The sequence below is a fragment of the Podarcis pityusensis genome, assembly GCF_964106645.2.
Source record: "Podarcis pityusensis genome assembly, chromosome: 8".
NCBI lineage: Eukaryota > Metazoa > Chordata > Lepidosauria > Squamata > Lacertidae > Podarcis > Podarcis pityusensis.
In genome coordinates, this window is record NC_138033.1 from 84,682,933 (window position 1) to 84,695,539 (window position 12,607).

Here is a 12,607-nt window from a genome sequence, read left to right on the forward strand (position 1 = left end):
AGCTTGGTTTCCTGCCTTGTGTCCTGCCTTGGCCCTATTGGGCTGACTCATAACAGAATCCTTGGATTCGGGACTGGACCTGGAGTGCATTGCATTGCTCAGATTAACTCCTGGGCCTAGCACAAACATTTTGCTCAGCATCAGTTGGCGAGGTCTGCTGTGTAAAGGGCAATCTTTGAGATTGTGGTCCATTGAATCAGGTACTACAGTGGTACCTTGGGTTACATATGCTTCAGGTTACATACGCTTCAGGTTACAGACTCTGCTAACCCAGAAATAGTACCTCGGGTTAAGAACTTTGCTTCAGGATGAGAACAGAAATCGTGCTCCAGCAGCGCGGCAGCAGCAGGAGGCCCCATTAACTAAACGGTGCTTCAGGTTAAGAACAGTTTCAGGTTAAGAATGGACCTCCGGAACAAATTAAGTACTTAACCCGAATTACCACTGTAGTTGGTTGCAGGCACACAGACGGGCTTGATATGGAGTACAGTGGTGCCTCGCAAGACGAAATTAATTCGTTCCGCGAGTTTTGTCGTCTTGCTATTTTTTTCGTCTTGCGAAGCACGGTGTTGGGAAAGTTTTGGAAAAGCTTCAAAAATCACCAAAGTCTTTAAAAACCTCAAAAAAGGCTACCACACCGCGTTCTATGAGTTGCTCCTCGAAGTCAAGTCGCAACTGTATTAACGGTGTTAAGAAAAAGGAAACAAACTTGCAAGACGTTTCCGTCTTGCGAAGCAAGCCCATAGGGAAAATCGTCTTGCGAAGCAGCTCAAAAAACAAAAAACCCTTTCGTCTAGCGAGTTTTTTGTCTTGCGAAGCATTCGTCTTGCAAGGTACCACTGTATGTAAGAATCTGCAGAAGGGAAGAATGCAGAAGGGAAGGCATGTAATCTTGAGAGCATAAAGGAAGATCTCATTCAATTTCAAGCAAGATCATGCCCCAAATGGTTGTGATCTTGCCCAAAATTGGTACCAATGGTGGTGATTCTTCTCCACCACTGTCAGAGGCAGCTAGGCAGGTGGGGCACCCATGGGTGTGTCTCCTGGGGCCGGAGGTAGTGGACTCAGCCTGCCTAATGGCTGTGCCAGCTCTGTCTCCTTGTTGGTTTTTGTCTTCCACGGCCAGGGAGCCCTCACAACCTCCCTTCAGCACCCCTGCCCCCAGCTTAGTGCTATGCTGCTCAGGCTGGGGGGGAGCCCAGCTCTGATGGTTGGGAACTGATGATGGGATTTGTAATCCAAGACATTTGGAAGGTACCAAGTTGGGGAGAGTTGGGATGAATAAATGTCACTTTTGCAAACATTCGTGCCAGATGTGAAGAACTGTGCAGGTTTTAAACAAAGATCTGCAGTACAAGAACTTAACTTTATATCCATGGAAAGATGGTCTGGATCTTTTTTTTTACAGAAAGTGGCAAGTGCTCCACCAAATTTATTCTTTCAGCGATTCCATACCGCTATCAGCATGTTCTTTTGAAAGGGGCCACCTTTTCCTTAAAAGGGACGCAGGTGGCGCTGTGGTCTAAACCACTGAGTCTAGGGCTTGCCAACCAGAAGGTCGGCGGTTCAAATCCCCGCAACGGGGTGAGCTCCCATTGCTCAGTCCCTGCTCCTGCCAACCTAGCAGTTCAAAAGCACATCAAAGTGCAAGTAGGTACCACTCTGGCGGAAAGGTAAACGGTGTTTGTGCGCTGCTCTGGTTCGCCAGAAGCGGCTTAGTCATGCTGGCCACATGACCTGGAAGCTGTACGCCAGCTCCCTCGGCCAATAAAGCGAGATGAGCGCCGCGACCCCAGAGTCATCCGCGACTGGACCTAACAGTCAGGGGTCCCTTTTCCTTACCTTTTCCTTGCTTACAGGTGTTAACAGAAGAGGCTGTTGACCTTCACAAACAGTTTTTGTGTATGCATGGATCAATTAATCATATCAATTTAAAGATGTGAGCAGCGAAGACAAAGAACTGTAGCCATTGGAGCAACAGACCTCAGAATGTTTTCCCGTGTTAAATTCATGTTTCCTTGAAAATTAGATCGACTCTAGGGGTGGTAGCCAACTAGGTTTACTCAGAGTAGACCCACTGAAATTAACAGTCATGTTCACTAATTTCCGTTGAGTAAAACATAGCTGAATGCCACACTAAAAGCAAAAGTCACAAGAATGGAACTTAAAAATGTAAAAAAAATCCAGATTTCTGCCCATCCTGATCAATGCAGATGTTGGAATGTTACTTGACATTTCACACAACAGGCTTACTAGGCGAGCCATGTTTGTTTTGTGGGATTAAACTCAGTCTTAATTCAGCAGTTTTAAAATGACGCCTCCCACCCATTCCTTCTGCACAATCAAATGTTATCAAAAAGTGTATTGATTATATCTTTTATCGGCCTCGTGTGGCTTATCTGTAAGGCGTCACCCGGTTTCCTTGTCCTTCGCCTATATGCCCCAGGTCTGAGGAGGACCAGCCCCACTGTGATAAGGGGGCCCTACCCCTCCAGACTCTCCACACCTAATATTTGAAAACCAGAGTATATAAAGTGGAAGGGTTCCCTTTTAGCTGATCCCGCACCACTTCCAGCGACAAAATGAAGCTGATTGTGAGTATACACAACTTTTCATTTTCTACTGAAAGCCCATGCGACGGAAAACCCAGTTTATCCCTAAAACCTCCTATTTTTGTGGGAAGCAATTTCTAGATTTCGTTTATGTATTTATTTTATGACGTTTATATACTGCCTTTTCTCCGAAGGAGTTAGAGGTGATATAAATGATTCTCCGCCCCCCATTTCATCCTCACAAGAACCCTGTGAGGTAGGTTAGGCCAAGGTCACCCAGCGAACTACGTGCCTCACAGGGCTGTTTTGGGGATTAAATGATATGGGGAGAACCTTACCCTCCTTGGAGGAAAAGCAATGCAGCAAATAACATAAAATAAATCTGCTACATCATATGTAGACCTGGTGGGCTTCAGCTCCTTGAGGAATATGCAAGAAACACACTCATGGTGAAACAGGCCTCCTGCCCACGAATGCACTTGAGCCGCTGTGCTTAAGAGCTCTTAACTCTGTGATGGATTGTGGTCTTAATCTTAAGACACGAAGTAACCCCCATGCACTAACAAACACAACTGTCCTCTTAGCTACTGGAAAACTGAACGTACATAGGATGCTGCAGCCGGAATCCTAATGTCAAAGTTGGACATTGGAAATCAAGGCACTTGGGAAATTTCTCTGCCCCTACTCAGAATAATTTGTTAGCCAGTGCATGCTTGAATCCATCTCTAGTTGCCGGAAGTCCAAAATAGGAGGCAAAGAGTACAGGCACTTTATGCAGCAAAGGAATGAGCAAGAAACGGCTGGATTCACAGCCTGAGTTGTTGTTTTTTTGTAGATTAGTTTACAAATAATGTACTGACTTTATGTTTTATTTTTTTAAAAAACCCGAGTTGATTATAAATAGAAGATGACTGTCATGTAACGCTACTCTTCTTCTGAAATCCCTTCCAGGCTCTGAGTGTTGCGCTCTTGGGCGTTCTCCTAGCCCCCACCTTAGCCGATAATGTAAGTACTAAGACAGATTAAACACACTGCTCTCATTACATTACTTCAGTTTCTGTCTCGTTGCTGCTCTTAGAAGCTCAAAATCGGATGTGCTCTGAGGCTGCCTTTATATCTTGGTGTAGAATTCTGCATGATGAGACCCTCTTGCTTTGTGAATGTGGGGGCATTCTTGAGCCTTGTGTAGGCTGGCCAATTTGCCAGATTTTGAGGGATAGGAGCCGGGTGCTCTTCCAAAGATTCCTGCATCGCAGAGGGTTGGACTAGATGACCCTTTGGTCCTTTCCAACTCTACATTTCTAGAATTCTATCATCTCCAAACGCAGCTTGAAAAATTTAATGCTTCAGACTGAACTGTTCTTGAGAGCTGGCTTCAGTCATGCTTACTGAGGTGGATGTCCACTTTTTGTTCTATTCTGCATTTACAAAGAAATGTTTATTGCGAAATCTGGAACACTGAAAATCTGACTGTCTTGCTGTTTTTCATTTTTTCCACTCAAGAATATCAGCGAAAAGAACCAGGGAAATGTGGGGGACCATTCCCATCAGTCTGTGAGCATTGACAACCAAAAGCAGGTGGTCAACGTAGACAACAACAATGGCTGGCACTCCTGGAACAACATCTGGGATTACGGCACTGTAAGGAGCACCCACACATTCAGATGCCTTTGGTTTTTTTACTTGGGATAAGGAAGGAATTCAGTTTAGTTCACATAAAAAAAAATGAATTGATCGAATTTGTGATTTCCGAAATGGTATGAGAACAATAGAGTATGCGGTATTGGGGAGGGGGTGAAATGAAACTCAGTACCACATTTTATGCAGACCTGCCTCATCACTACTTCCCAAGGCAATATGCCAAATGAGGCACAACTCTGCAGATTTCATCCAGTCTTCATCCAAAAACTGCACAAAATGCACGCATTTATTTCATAAAATTTATATAGTGGTCAATTGCAGGAAAAAAAACCTACTGAAAGTAGTTTGCAAAAATAAATTGAGGGAATATAATTTGTAAATTCGTATATTAGTGAACATGGGATGCGGGTGGCACTGTGGGTTAAACCACAGAGCCTAGGGCTTGCCGATCAGAAGGTCGGCGGTTCGAATCCCTGTGACGGGGTGAGCTCCCGTTGCTCGGTCCCTGCTCCTGCCAACCTAGCAGTTCGAAAGCACATCAAAGTGCAAAAATAGGCACCGCTCTGGCGAGAAGGTAAACGGCGTTTCCATGCGCTGCTCTGGTTCGCCAGAAGCGGCTTAGCCCTGCTGGACACATGGCCCGGAAGCTGTACACCGGCTCCCTCAGCCGATAAAGCGAGATGAGCGCCGCAACCCCAGAGTCTGTCACGACTGGACCTAATGGTCAAGGGTCCCTTTACCTTTACCTTTATATTAGTGAACAGTATATATATAATTGCACTAGATTAGGGAATATTGTATGCAAGACTTTTTATTTCTTTAAAGGTTATGAGTTTGAGGTGGTAATGGGGTGAACCGTGTTTAAGACTGGAAAAATGAAAAAAAGTAAAATTGACAGAATTGTCCCTTCCCGCATAATGCTCATCTGACTACTGCTGTTTTGCTTGGACAGGGCTACATGGCAACCCGGATCCTCTCCAAGAAATCTTGCATTCTTACCAAAATGAATCGAAATGTCATGCCAGATGTGACCACTCTTCCAGAAGCCATCAAGGAAAAACAGGTAAAGCCAAGAGGAGCCTTGTTGGGTGGATTTCAAAGAGGATTAGACAAGTTCTTGAAGAATAAGGCCTTCAACAGCTAGCTACTAAATTTGCATTTCCTGAAATAATAGGAGTACATCCAAAGTTGTCCTTCAAGATTTCTGCTAATTTGAATTTGGGGTCTTAATTCTCCAACCAATGGTCACAAAAATGCATATGACCCACTCAGTCCCGTCTTTCAATTCTGTGCTGTTGCTCCCCCCTGTTTAGAAGGATCGTACCAAAGGGCCGGCACCCAAGAACCTCACTTACATGGTTACTCCCAAGAAGATCACTAACCTGGCCCCATATGGGAAGAACATTGAAGCCCTGTGCAGAGGGATCCCTACCTATGCTGCTTATGAATTTGCAGGTGAGTCCTCAACTGAAAGGGGTTTGCAGAGTGCAAAGAGTGTATTCCTGCCTCAGGGACAAGTTGAGTTTGTTTCCCCTTCCACACAACTATACATGGAACCAGAGAATCACAAGGTAACCCCTTTTGGGGTCATCTTCCCCCCCTCCACTGCGTTCCTCCCCAGGGCCACAGAGCACAGCTTTGACCCTAGTGATAAACTGATTGGGCAGCTGGCTAAAAATCTTCAGACTGGATATAAAATAAATGTGCAGCCTCAGTTTTAGGTTAATAATAAATATGATAATATGCAGACCTGATGAAAATATTGAGATCCTAATGACATATCAATAATGCAAGCACGCCCATGAACTGAACAAACTTACACTTGGAACATTAAACTTGGATCTGTAGCACAACATAAAGGTAAAGGGACCCCTGACTGTTAGGTCCAGTCGTGGCCAACTCTGGGGTTGCGGCACTCATCTCACTTTATCGGCCGAGGGAGCGGGCGTACAGCTTCTGGATCATGTGGCCAGCATGACTAAGCCGCTTCTGGCGAACCAGAGCAGTGCACGGAAACGCCATTTACCTTCCCACCAGAGTGGTACCTATTTATCTACTTGCACTTCGATGTGCTTTCGAACTGCTAGGTTGGCAGGAGATAGTGAGTATCAAATAACAACTTTGTTGCATTCGCATACGGAAACCTTCCAATGTGATTGCGCATAATTGGGTGAACCTGCCCCTTCATACTGTCAAAGGGCAGGACCGAATGTCCGTAGAAATACTCGGTTCACAGCACATTTCCGCAAAGTGCTACTCAGAATTGGTTGTGCGTTGAACATGAAATATATCTTATAGCCGTCCCACACTTCTGTTGTTGGCCCTGGTTGATCATTGCAGCCCCACTGAAGCGACTGGAATGGCACAGTGGTTGAACTGGTATAAAAACAGCATCAGTTGTCTCGATGTACCATGAGCTGCAGGGTTCTATAAAGTGCATGAGAGCTGGTGTGGCAGAGTGGTTAGAGTGTCAGGCTTGGACTTGGGAAATCAGGGTTCGAATCCTCAGCCACAAAGCTCATTGGGTGACCTTGAGCCGGTCATTCTCAGCCTGGCCTACCTCATAGGGTTGTTGTGGCGATTCAATGGGGGAGGAGAATCAGGAATGGCACCTGGAGCTCCTTGGAGGAAAGGGTGGGAAATAAATGCATTAAATAAATGATTTAACTCCATCCAAATGCCTTGTCTGATGCTATCTGTTCCCATGTTCCAAATACCGCGGAACATGTGGGAAAATAATATCTGGGATGCAGCAATGTCTGAGGGTCTCACCTTCCAAGAAATGATGACCCTTTCATTAAGAATGTTAATGACCAAAATCAAGACCTTGTATACCAACCGCTCAATATTCTCAGTGGAGAGGTTTGTTCAAGTAATATGTTTGACTGTTGAAGGTATTAGTGGATGTCTAGAGACAACAGATAAAACAAACACCATTAACTGTACTGCTGAATAAGTGTTTAATGGTTAATGTATTTGTTTAAAAACAAATACATTTTAAAATAAATTAATAAATCAAATGATTTAATTCCATCCCAATACCTTGCCTGCTGCTATCTGTTCCAATTTTTTCTTTCCAGGAGAAAATTCAGGAGCCTGCTTCAAAGCCAATATCCTCTGGATCTTGCACATCAGCCTTTGTGGGGGAGAAAGGATGTCTTAATAAACCTCCAACTTTTCCCCACCGCAGTGTTTGTCCATTGATGAAAGAAACAGCTTCTCACCCTGGGTTTTCTTCATTTCCTTTTCATCTTACGCTTGGAGCATGAGGGAAAAAACTACTGCATTTGGAGTGATTGCCAATTAAAATGTGCCTAGAATTTTAAAAGTCTCTCTTCATTATGTATTTGTCACATTTCTATCCTACCCTGATTGGCCATTTTATCCTCTCCCCAACCCTGCGAGGTAGGCTAGATTGAGACAGAGTGAATGTCCCAGGATTACCCAGTTTGAGTTTATGTTGCTTGATTTTCAAGTTAAAAGCCCAGCAGAAAAATTGAGTTTCTTGAAAAATGCCATCTTTAATAGAGAAGGAGTTGCTTACCTAGGAATTAACTCTCTCCTATCCACACTTCTACCAAAATTACCATGATTCTTCCAAGTCAAACAATAGAGCTTCTCTCCTTCAACGGTAGAGGGGAGTCAGAGTAGAGGCAGCCCCGTTAAGTTGTGGGTGAACATATCAGACGACACAGCGATTCTTCAGACAGCTCTTGTTTATTCACAGGCCAGAACAGAACTGAACTGAAGGGTTCAGCCAACCTGCTTATATAGAGCTCAGCTACAAAGCAACAGTAACAACTTTCTGTAACTATCCAATCACTGAACGTCACTTTCAATTCCTTATTTGCATATGCGGACCTGAGTCAGAGTAGAGGCAGCCCTGTGGAGGGAACATCTAGACATTGCTCTCCTGCAGGAGACACATCAAAGCAGGAACCAGAGGGCTGCTTACTGAAAGGACCCTGGATAGCCAAGCAACTCCAGAGTTGTGGCTGTCCTGATAAGAAAGCGCTGCCCTCTGAGTGTTGAGGAAAATTTGGCAGCGCTGGCAGGCAGCTACCTCTTTGTTTGTGGCGTCATAGGCAATCATCCAATCACCACTGCCTGTTTCTATGCACCCAACTTACCACAACAAGACTTTATCCAGAAGACACTAACAAAATTAGACCATTTTAAAAGAGGGCGACCATAATAAGAGGAGACTTCAATTGCTGCAGCGATGACTCTAAGGACTGGCACAGGCACCGATCGGTGAACAAAGTCTCCAACCCACTCTTGGCAGAAATGTTGACTGAATGGGACCTGGTTGGATACCTGGCAGGCACTGCAACTGGAAGGCAGGGAATTGCGTGGCGGATTCCCGCCCTCCCAAGTGGAAATAATGACACATGACACAATTATTAAGGTTAATGGGCTAATTAAGGCCACAACTTTATTGGCTACAGGTGATGAGCGGTATTGGCTTAGGCATTGGTCCTAACCGACTATATCTGGCTTCAGCCCGTCCACTTGAAGTCCGGGAAGGGTTAACCACCGGTAGGGGGAGACCTGCTGATGCACATCAACTAGGCACTCCACCAGGGCCACCGATTGGGGGCATGCCTTAGGCCCTCACCTCCATAGGCTTCGGACAGGGCCTTGCCCCCTGGAATCCTTTATTGGACTACCCTTCAATATGAGGGGCAGGTGATGGCGTTACCTTCCCTCTTCCAATTACAGAACTATATCAATGCCTAACCGCCAATACCAAGAAAGTTGTGACGATTTGCTACGAGGTAGGCAAAAACCAAGTGGCTGGTGCCAATTTGCCAAGTGGAAAAATTCCTACCAGGCCCCTCAACGGCAACCAACCAAGGTCCATAGCAAGGTCAAGGAACGAAAACCTTATAGGGCAGGAGGGGGGGGGAAAGCAGGAACAGCTGGCAGGCGGCAAAGAGGGAGATCCCTGGCCACGTCCTGATTTAAATAAGGCGGGCCACACCCCCAGAGCCAGCCGATTAGCCAGGAATCTCCCCAATCAAACGGGGGCGGTATTCCAGCCGCCACACGCGTGGTGGGGCTGTGAAGCCCGCAACTCTACCTCCTCCGAATGGCAGAAGTGGCTTTCTCATGTTTTTCTCATGAATCAATGTCACGCATGAACCCAATATTAATACCCAAAGGTGATCTTCATTAGGTGGCGAGTGCAGAAATTGGGTCTGTGACAGTCTCTGATCATGCAGCAGTCTCCATTAACTTAAACTTTGGTGCACTTCCCCCCAGGACCCACAACTGGTACTTCTCCCTGATGCAGTGTCTAAAGATTGCTTAGTATGTATCAACAATTATTAAGGTGTAAGATCAGCCTTGGCAGTCAACAGAGGAGCTTTAGCCTGGACATACTGATTTCTGATTTTTACCACCTCTGAGAGGAATTTTGCCATAGCCAGTATAATGGTATCAATTTTATCCTCAAGGGGAACATTGATGTGAAAAGAGTAAGAAACCGGTGAATGTCCACTTCCAATTAAGGCCTGGTGGAGTGCTTTGAAATATTGGCATATAGGGCCTATGAGAACTGGCTACTCCTTCATTTGGTAAATTAGGAGTACAGGAGCAGGTCCCAGTATCCTCCAGGTTGAACATCCCCAACTGCCCTCCATAAGGCTTGGTTCTCAGACCCTGGATCCTTCTGAAACTGTGGTGCCCAGAACTGGACACAGGACTCCAGATGGGTTCTGACCAAGCCTGTTGCCCTTAGACCTGTGTTCTGCATGTGGGATGGGTGGGCATGATCTTGTTCTTTGACTCTCAGACCAAAATGTCTTGGGTCAGCCAAGAAGGAAGCGAAAGACAGCAAATCCTCTGAAAGGGCCCAGTGTGGAAAGGGCCCAGCATCAACAGGTAAAAAGTAAAAGGTAAAGGACCCCTGGACAGTTAAGTCCAGTCCAAGGAGACTATGAGGTTGTGGCGCTCATCTCACTTCCAGGCCGAGGGAGCCAGCATTTGTCCACAGAAAGCTTTCCGAGTCATGTGGCCAACATGACTAAACCACTTCTGGCGCAATGGGACACCATGACGGAAGCCAGAACGCACGGAAACGCAGTTTACCTTCCCGCTGCAGTGGTACCTGTTTATCTACTTGCACTGGCGTGCTTTCGAACTGCTAGGTTGGCAGGAGCTGGGACAGAGCAACAGGAGCTCACTCCGTCACAGGGATTCGAACCACTGACCTTTTGATCAGCAAGTCCAAGAGGCTCAGTGGTTTAGACCACAGCGCCACCCACGTCCCCAGCACCAACAAAGCCAAGGCCATACACCTAAAGCATGTTTAAACAATTTATATCATTTTAACTGTTACAGCTTTCCCACAGAGAGTCCTGGGAATTGTAGTTCACTCCTCACGGTGCTACGATTTCCAGCCCCCTTAACAGACAGCAGTTCCCATGATTCTTTGGGGGAGGGAAGCTACCACTGGTTAAAGTGGGATAAGAAGGCTTTGAACGGATGGTGTGTTGTTGACCCATGAGAAGGACTGGTTCTAACACTTGGGTCAAATATTTGCCTCACTCCTAAGAGATCATCTGTGGCCCACACCTTGAAGACAAACACGTCCGGACTTTTCTCTCATCTCTGAGTAAACTCTGTTTAGAAAACAACAAGCATTCATTGTTTGAAGTTTGGAATTGAATCCAATGGATGATTACCCACTAAATACCAAATGCTTTCAATCTCAGGAAATCAGAAGAGGGTGGAGGTGTGTCTTGTCTCCTTGCACCTTCACTAAGGGCAAATTCCCAGTCAAATGGTATGATGTAATACCACACTTTGGGATTCTTAGCAATGACAATAAAGTTTTTTTTGTTTTAAGAGAAAGATGGAGTTTTATTGTTTCTGTGATTGCGCATCAGGGTCTCGTACCAGCAACACAAGGGAAGAGTTCTTCATACTCTTTCTAAACTGGGTGTTATCTTTTGTGAGAACGGTCCCTGGTTGCTGAATTACAGGTTTAGGGGTTTGAGGAGTTATTGCTGAAAAATTGACCCCTGATTTCTGCTGCATCCAGGCAGTTTACAATACAGTGGTACCTTGGTTTACATACGCTTCAGGTTACATATGCTTCAGGTTACAGACTCCGCTAACCCAGAAATAGTGCTTCAGGTTAAGAACTTTGCTTCAGGATGAGAACAGAAATCGTACTCCGGCAGCAGAAGGCCCAATTAACTAAAGTGGTACTTCAGGTTAAGAACAGTTTCAGGTTAAGAACGGACCTCCGGAATGAATTAAGTACTTAACCCGAGGTACAACTGTACATGAAAATGTCTAGGATTGGCTTTCATTAGCCATGTGATGTGACCCAACCTTAATTTTGCAGGTTAAAGATTGGGCTGAGGCTTATTTGAATTCTAACTCAGAAATGTCCTATAGAAAAGGACCCCTCCGCTACTCAGCATTTTTAAAATTTGATAGTACAAGGACTAGCTAGTAATAATGGAGGACCATCACATTCAGTTTGCCCCGAGTTTCCTAGTACTGTAGAGGAATTGACCGCCTCTCCTGGTATGCCCCACGGAGGACCTTAAGGTCCACAAATGACAACAAGCCGCAAAGTGGTTAGATTGGTCTCAACTAGGGCCAGGGCCTTTTCAGTACTGGCCCCGACTTGGTGGAACGCTCTGTCACAAGAGACTAGGGCCCTGTGGGACTTGACATCTTTCCGCAGGGCCTGCAAGACAGAGCTGTTCCACCTGGCCTTTGGTTTGGACTCAGTCTGACCCTTATGTTTCCTTCCCCTTATGGTTTTGATTTATGGGCTACTATTAAAATGAGGCTGCATATTAAATTGAGACCGGTTTGGCTGGGGAGGGCGGGATATATTATTATTATTATTATTATTATTATTATTATTATTATTATTTACTGCTTGTGTATTTTTCCTTATATCTCTGCAAACAAAGAGGGATAGGAACTTGTTTCTAAGTGTCTCAATGAACCACACAAGAGTTCCAGAAGGGCCTGGGATGTCTCCACACACCTGCACGGTCTATGAGGACCCCACAAGCCGGGTGGCAGAGAGAGGCAGCTGTTGGGTTGCGTCAAGCGTAAGGATGGAAAGATCAGTCAATTTCGTGACCCTCAGCTCCTCCTTTTTCCAATCTTACATTTACACTGGTCAGAATCAAGAGAAAAGAGTGAAGAAATCACTGCAAAGCAATGGCCATCAGTCACCCTGCCAGAGGGATCTTTACTTAGAGAGGATACTCAGCCTCGTATGTAAATATGTAACAAAAAATATTTAGCTTTCTCTCGAGCTTCCCATAAAACCCAAATGAGAAAAATAAATGTTTGATTAGAGTGATGTGTATTTGCATAATTCTCACAGCTAGCTATATAAGGTCTGGCGATTCCTTGCTCCTTACCCATCTTGGCCT

General features: G+C 45.3%; 1 protein-coding gene across 1 annotated transcript; it reads left to right on the forward strand.

The window, feature by feature from the left end:
• The first annotated feature begins 2,451 nt into the window (after positions 1 to 2,451).
• On the forward strand, positions 2,452 to 7,521 carry LOC308483549 (gastrokine-1-like). The gene is made up of 6 exons (XM_081017626.1): positions 2,452 to 2,594; positions 3,504 to 3,557; positions 4,056 to 4,193; positions 5,146 to 5,256; positions 5,507 to 5,648; positions 7,274 to 7,521. Exons 1-6 carry the CDS (start codon positions 2,583 to 2,585, stop codon positions 7,354 to 7,356), a joined length of 540 nt encoding a protein of 179 aa, XP_080873752.1. The 5' UTR covers positions 2,452 to 2,582; the 3' UTR covers positions 7,357 to 7,521.
• Positions 7,522 to 12,607: the final 5,086 nt, after the last annotated feature.

Bases quoted from the DNA above. Each gene is read 5' to 3' on its own strand.
- LOC308483549 (XM_081017626.1), top strand. The intron at 3,558-4,055 runs GTAAGTACTAAG...TTTCCACTCAAG, and splicing joins CCCCCACCTTAGCCGATAAT to AATATCAGCGAAAAGAACCA. The intron at 5,257-5,506 runs GTAAAGCCAAGA...CCCCCTGTTTAG, and splicing joins AAGCCATCAAGGAAAAACAG to AAGGATCGTACCAAAGGGCC.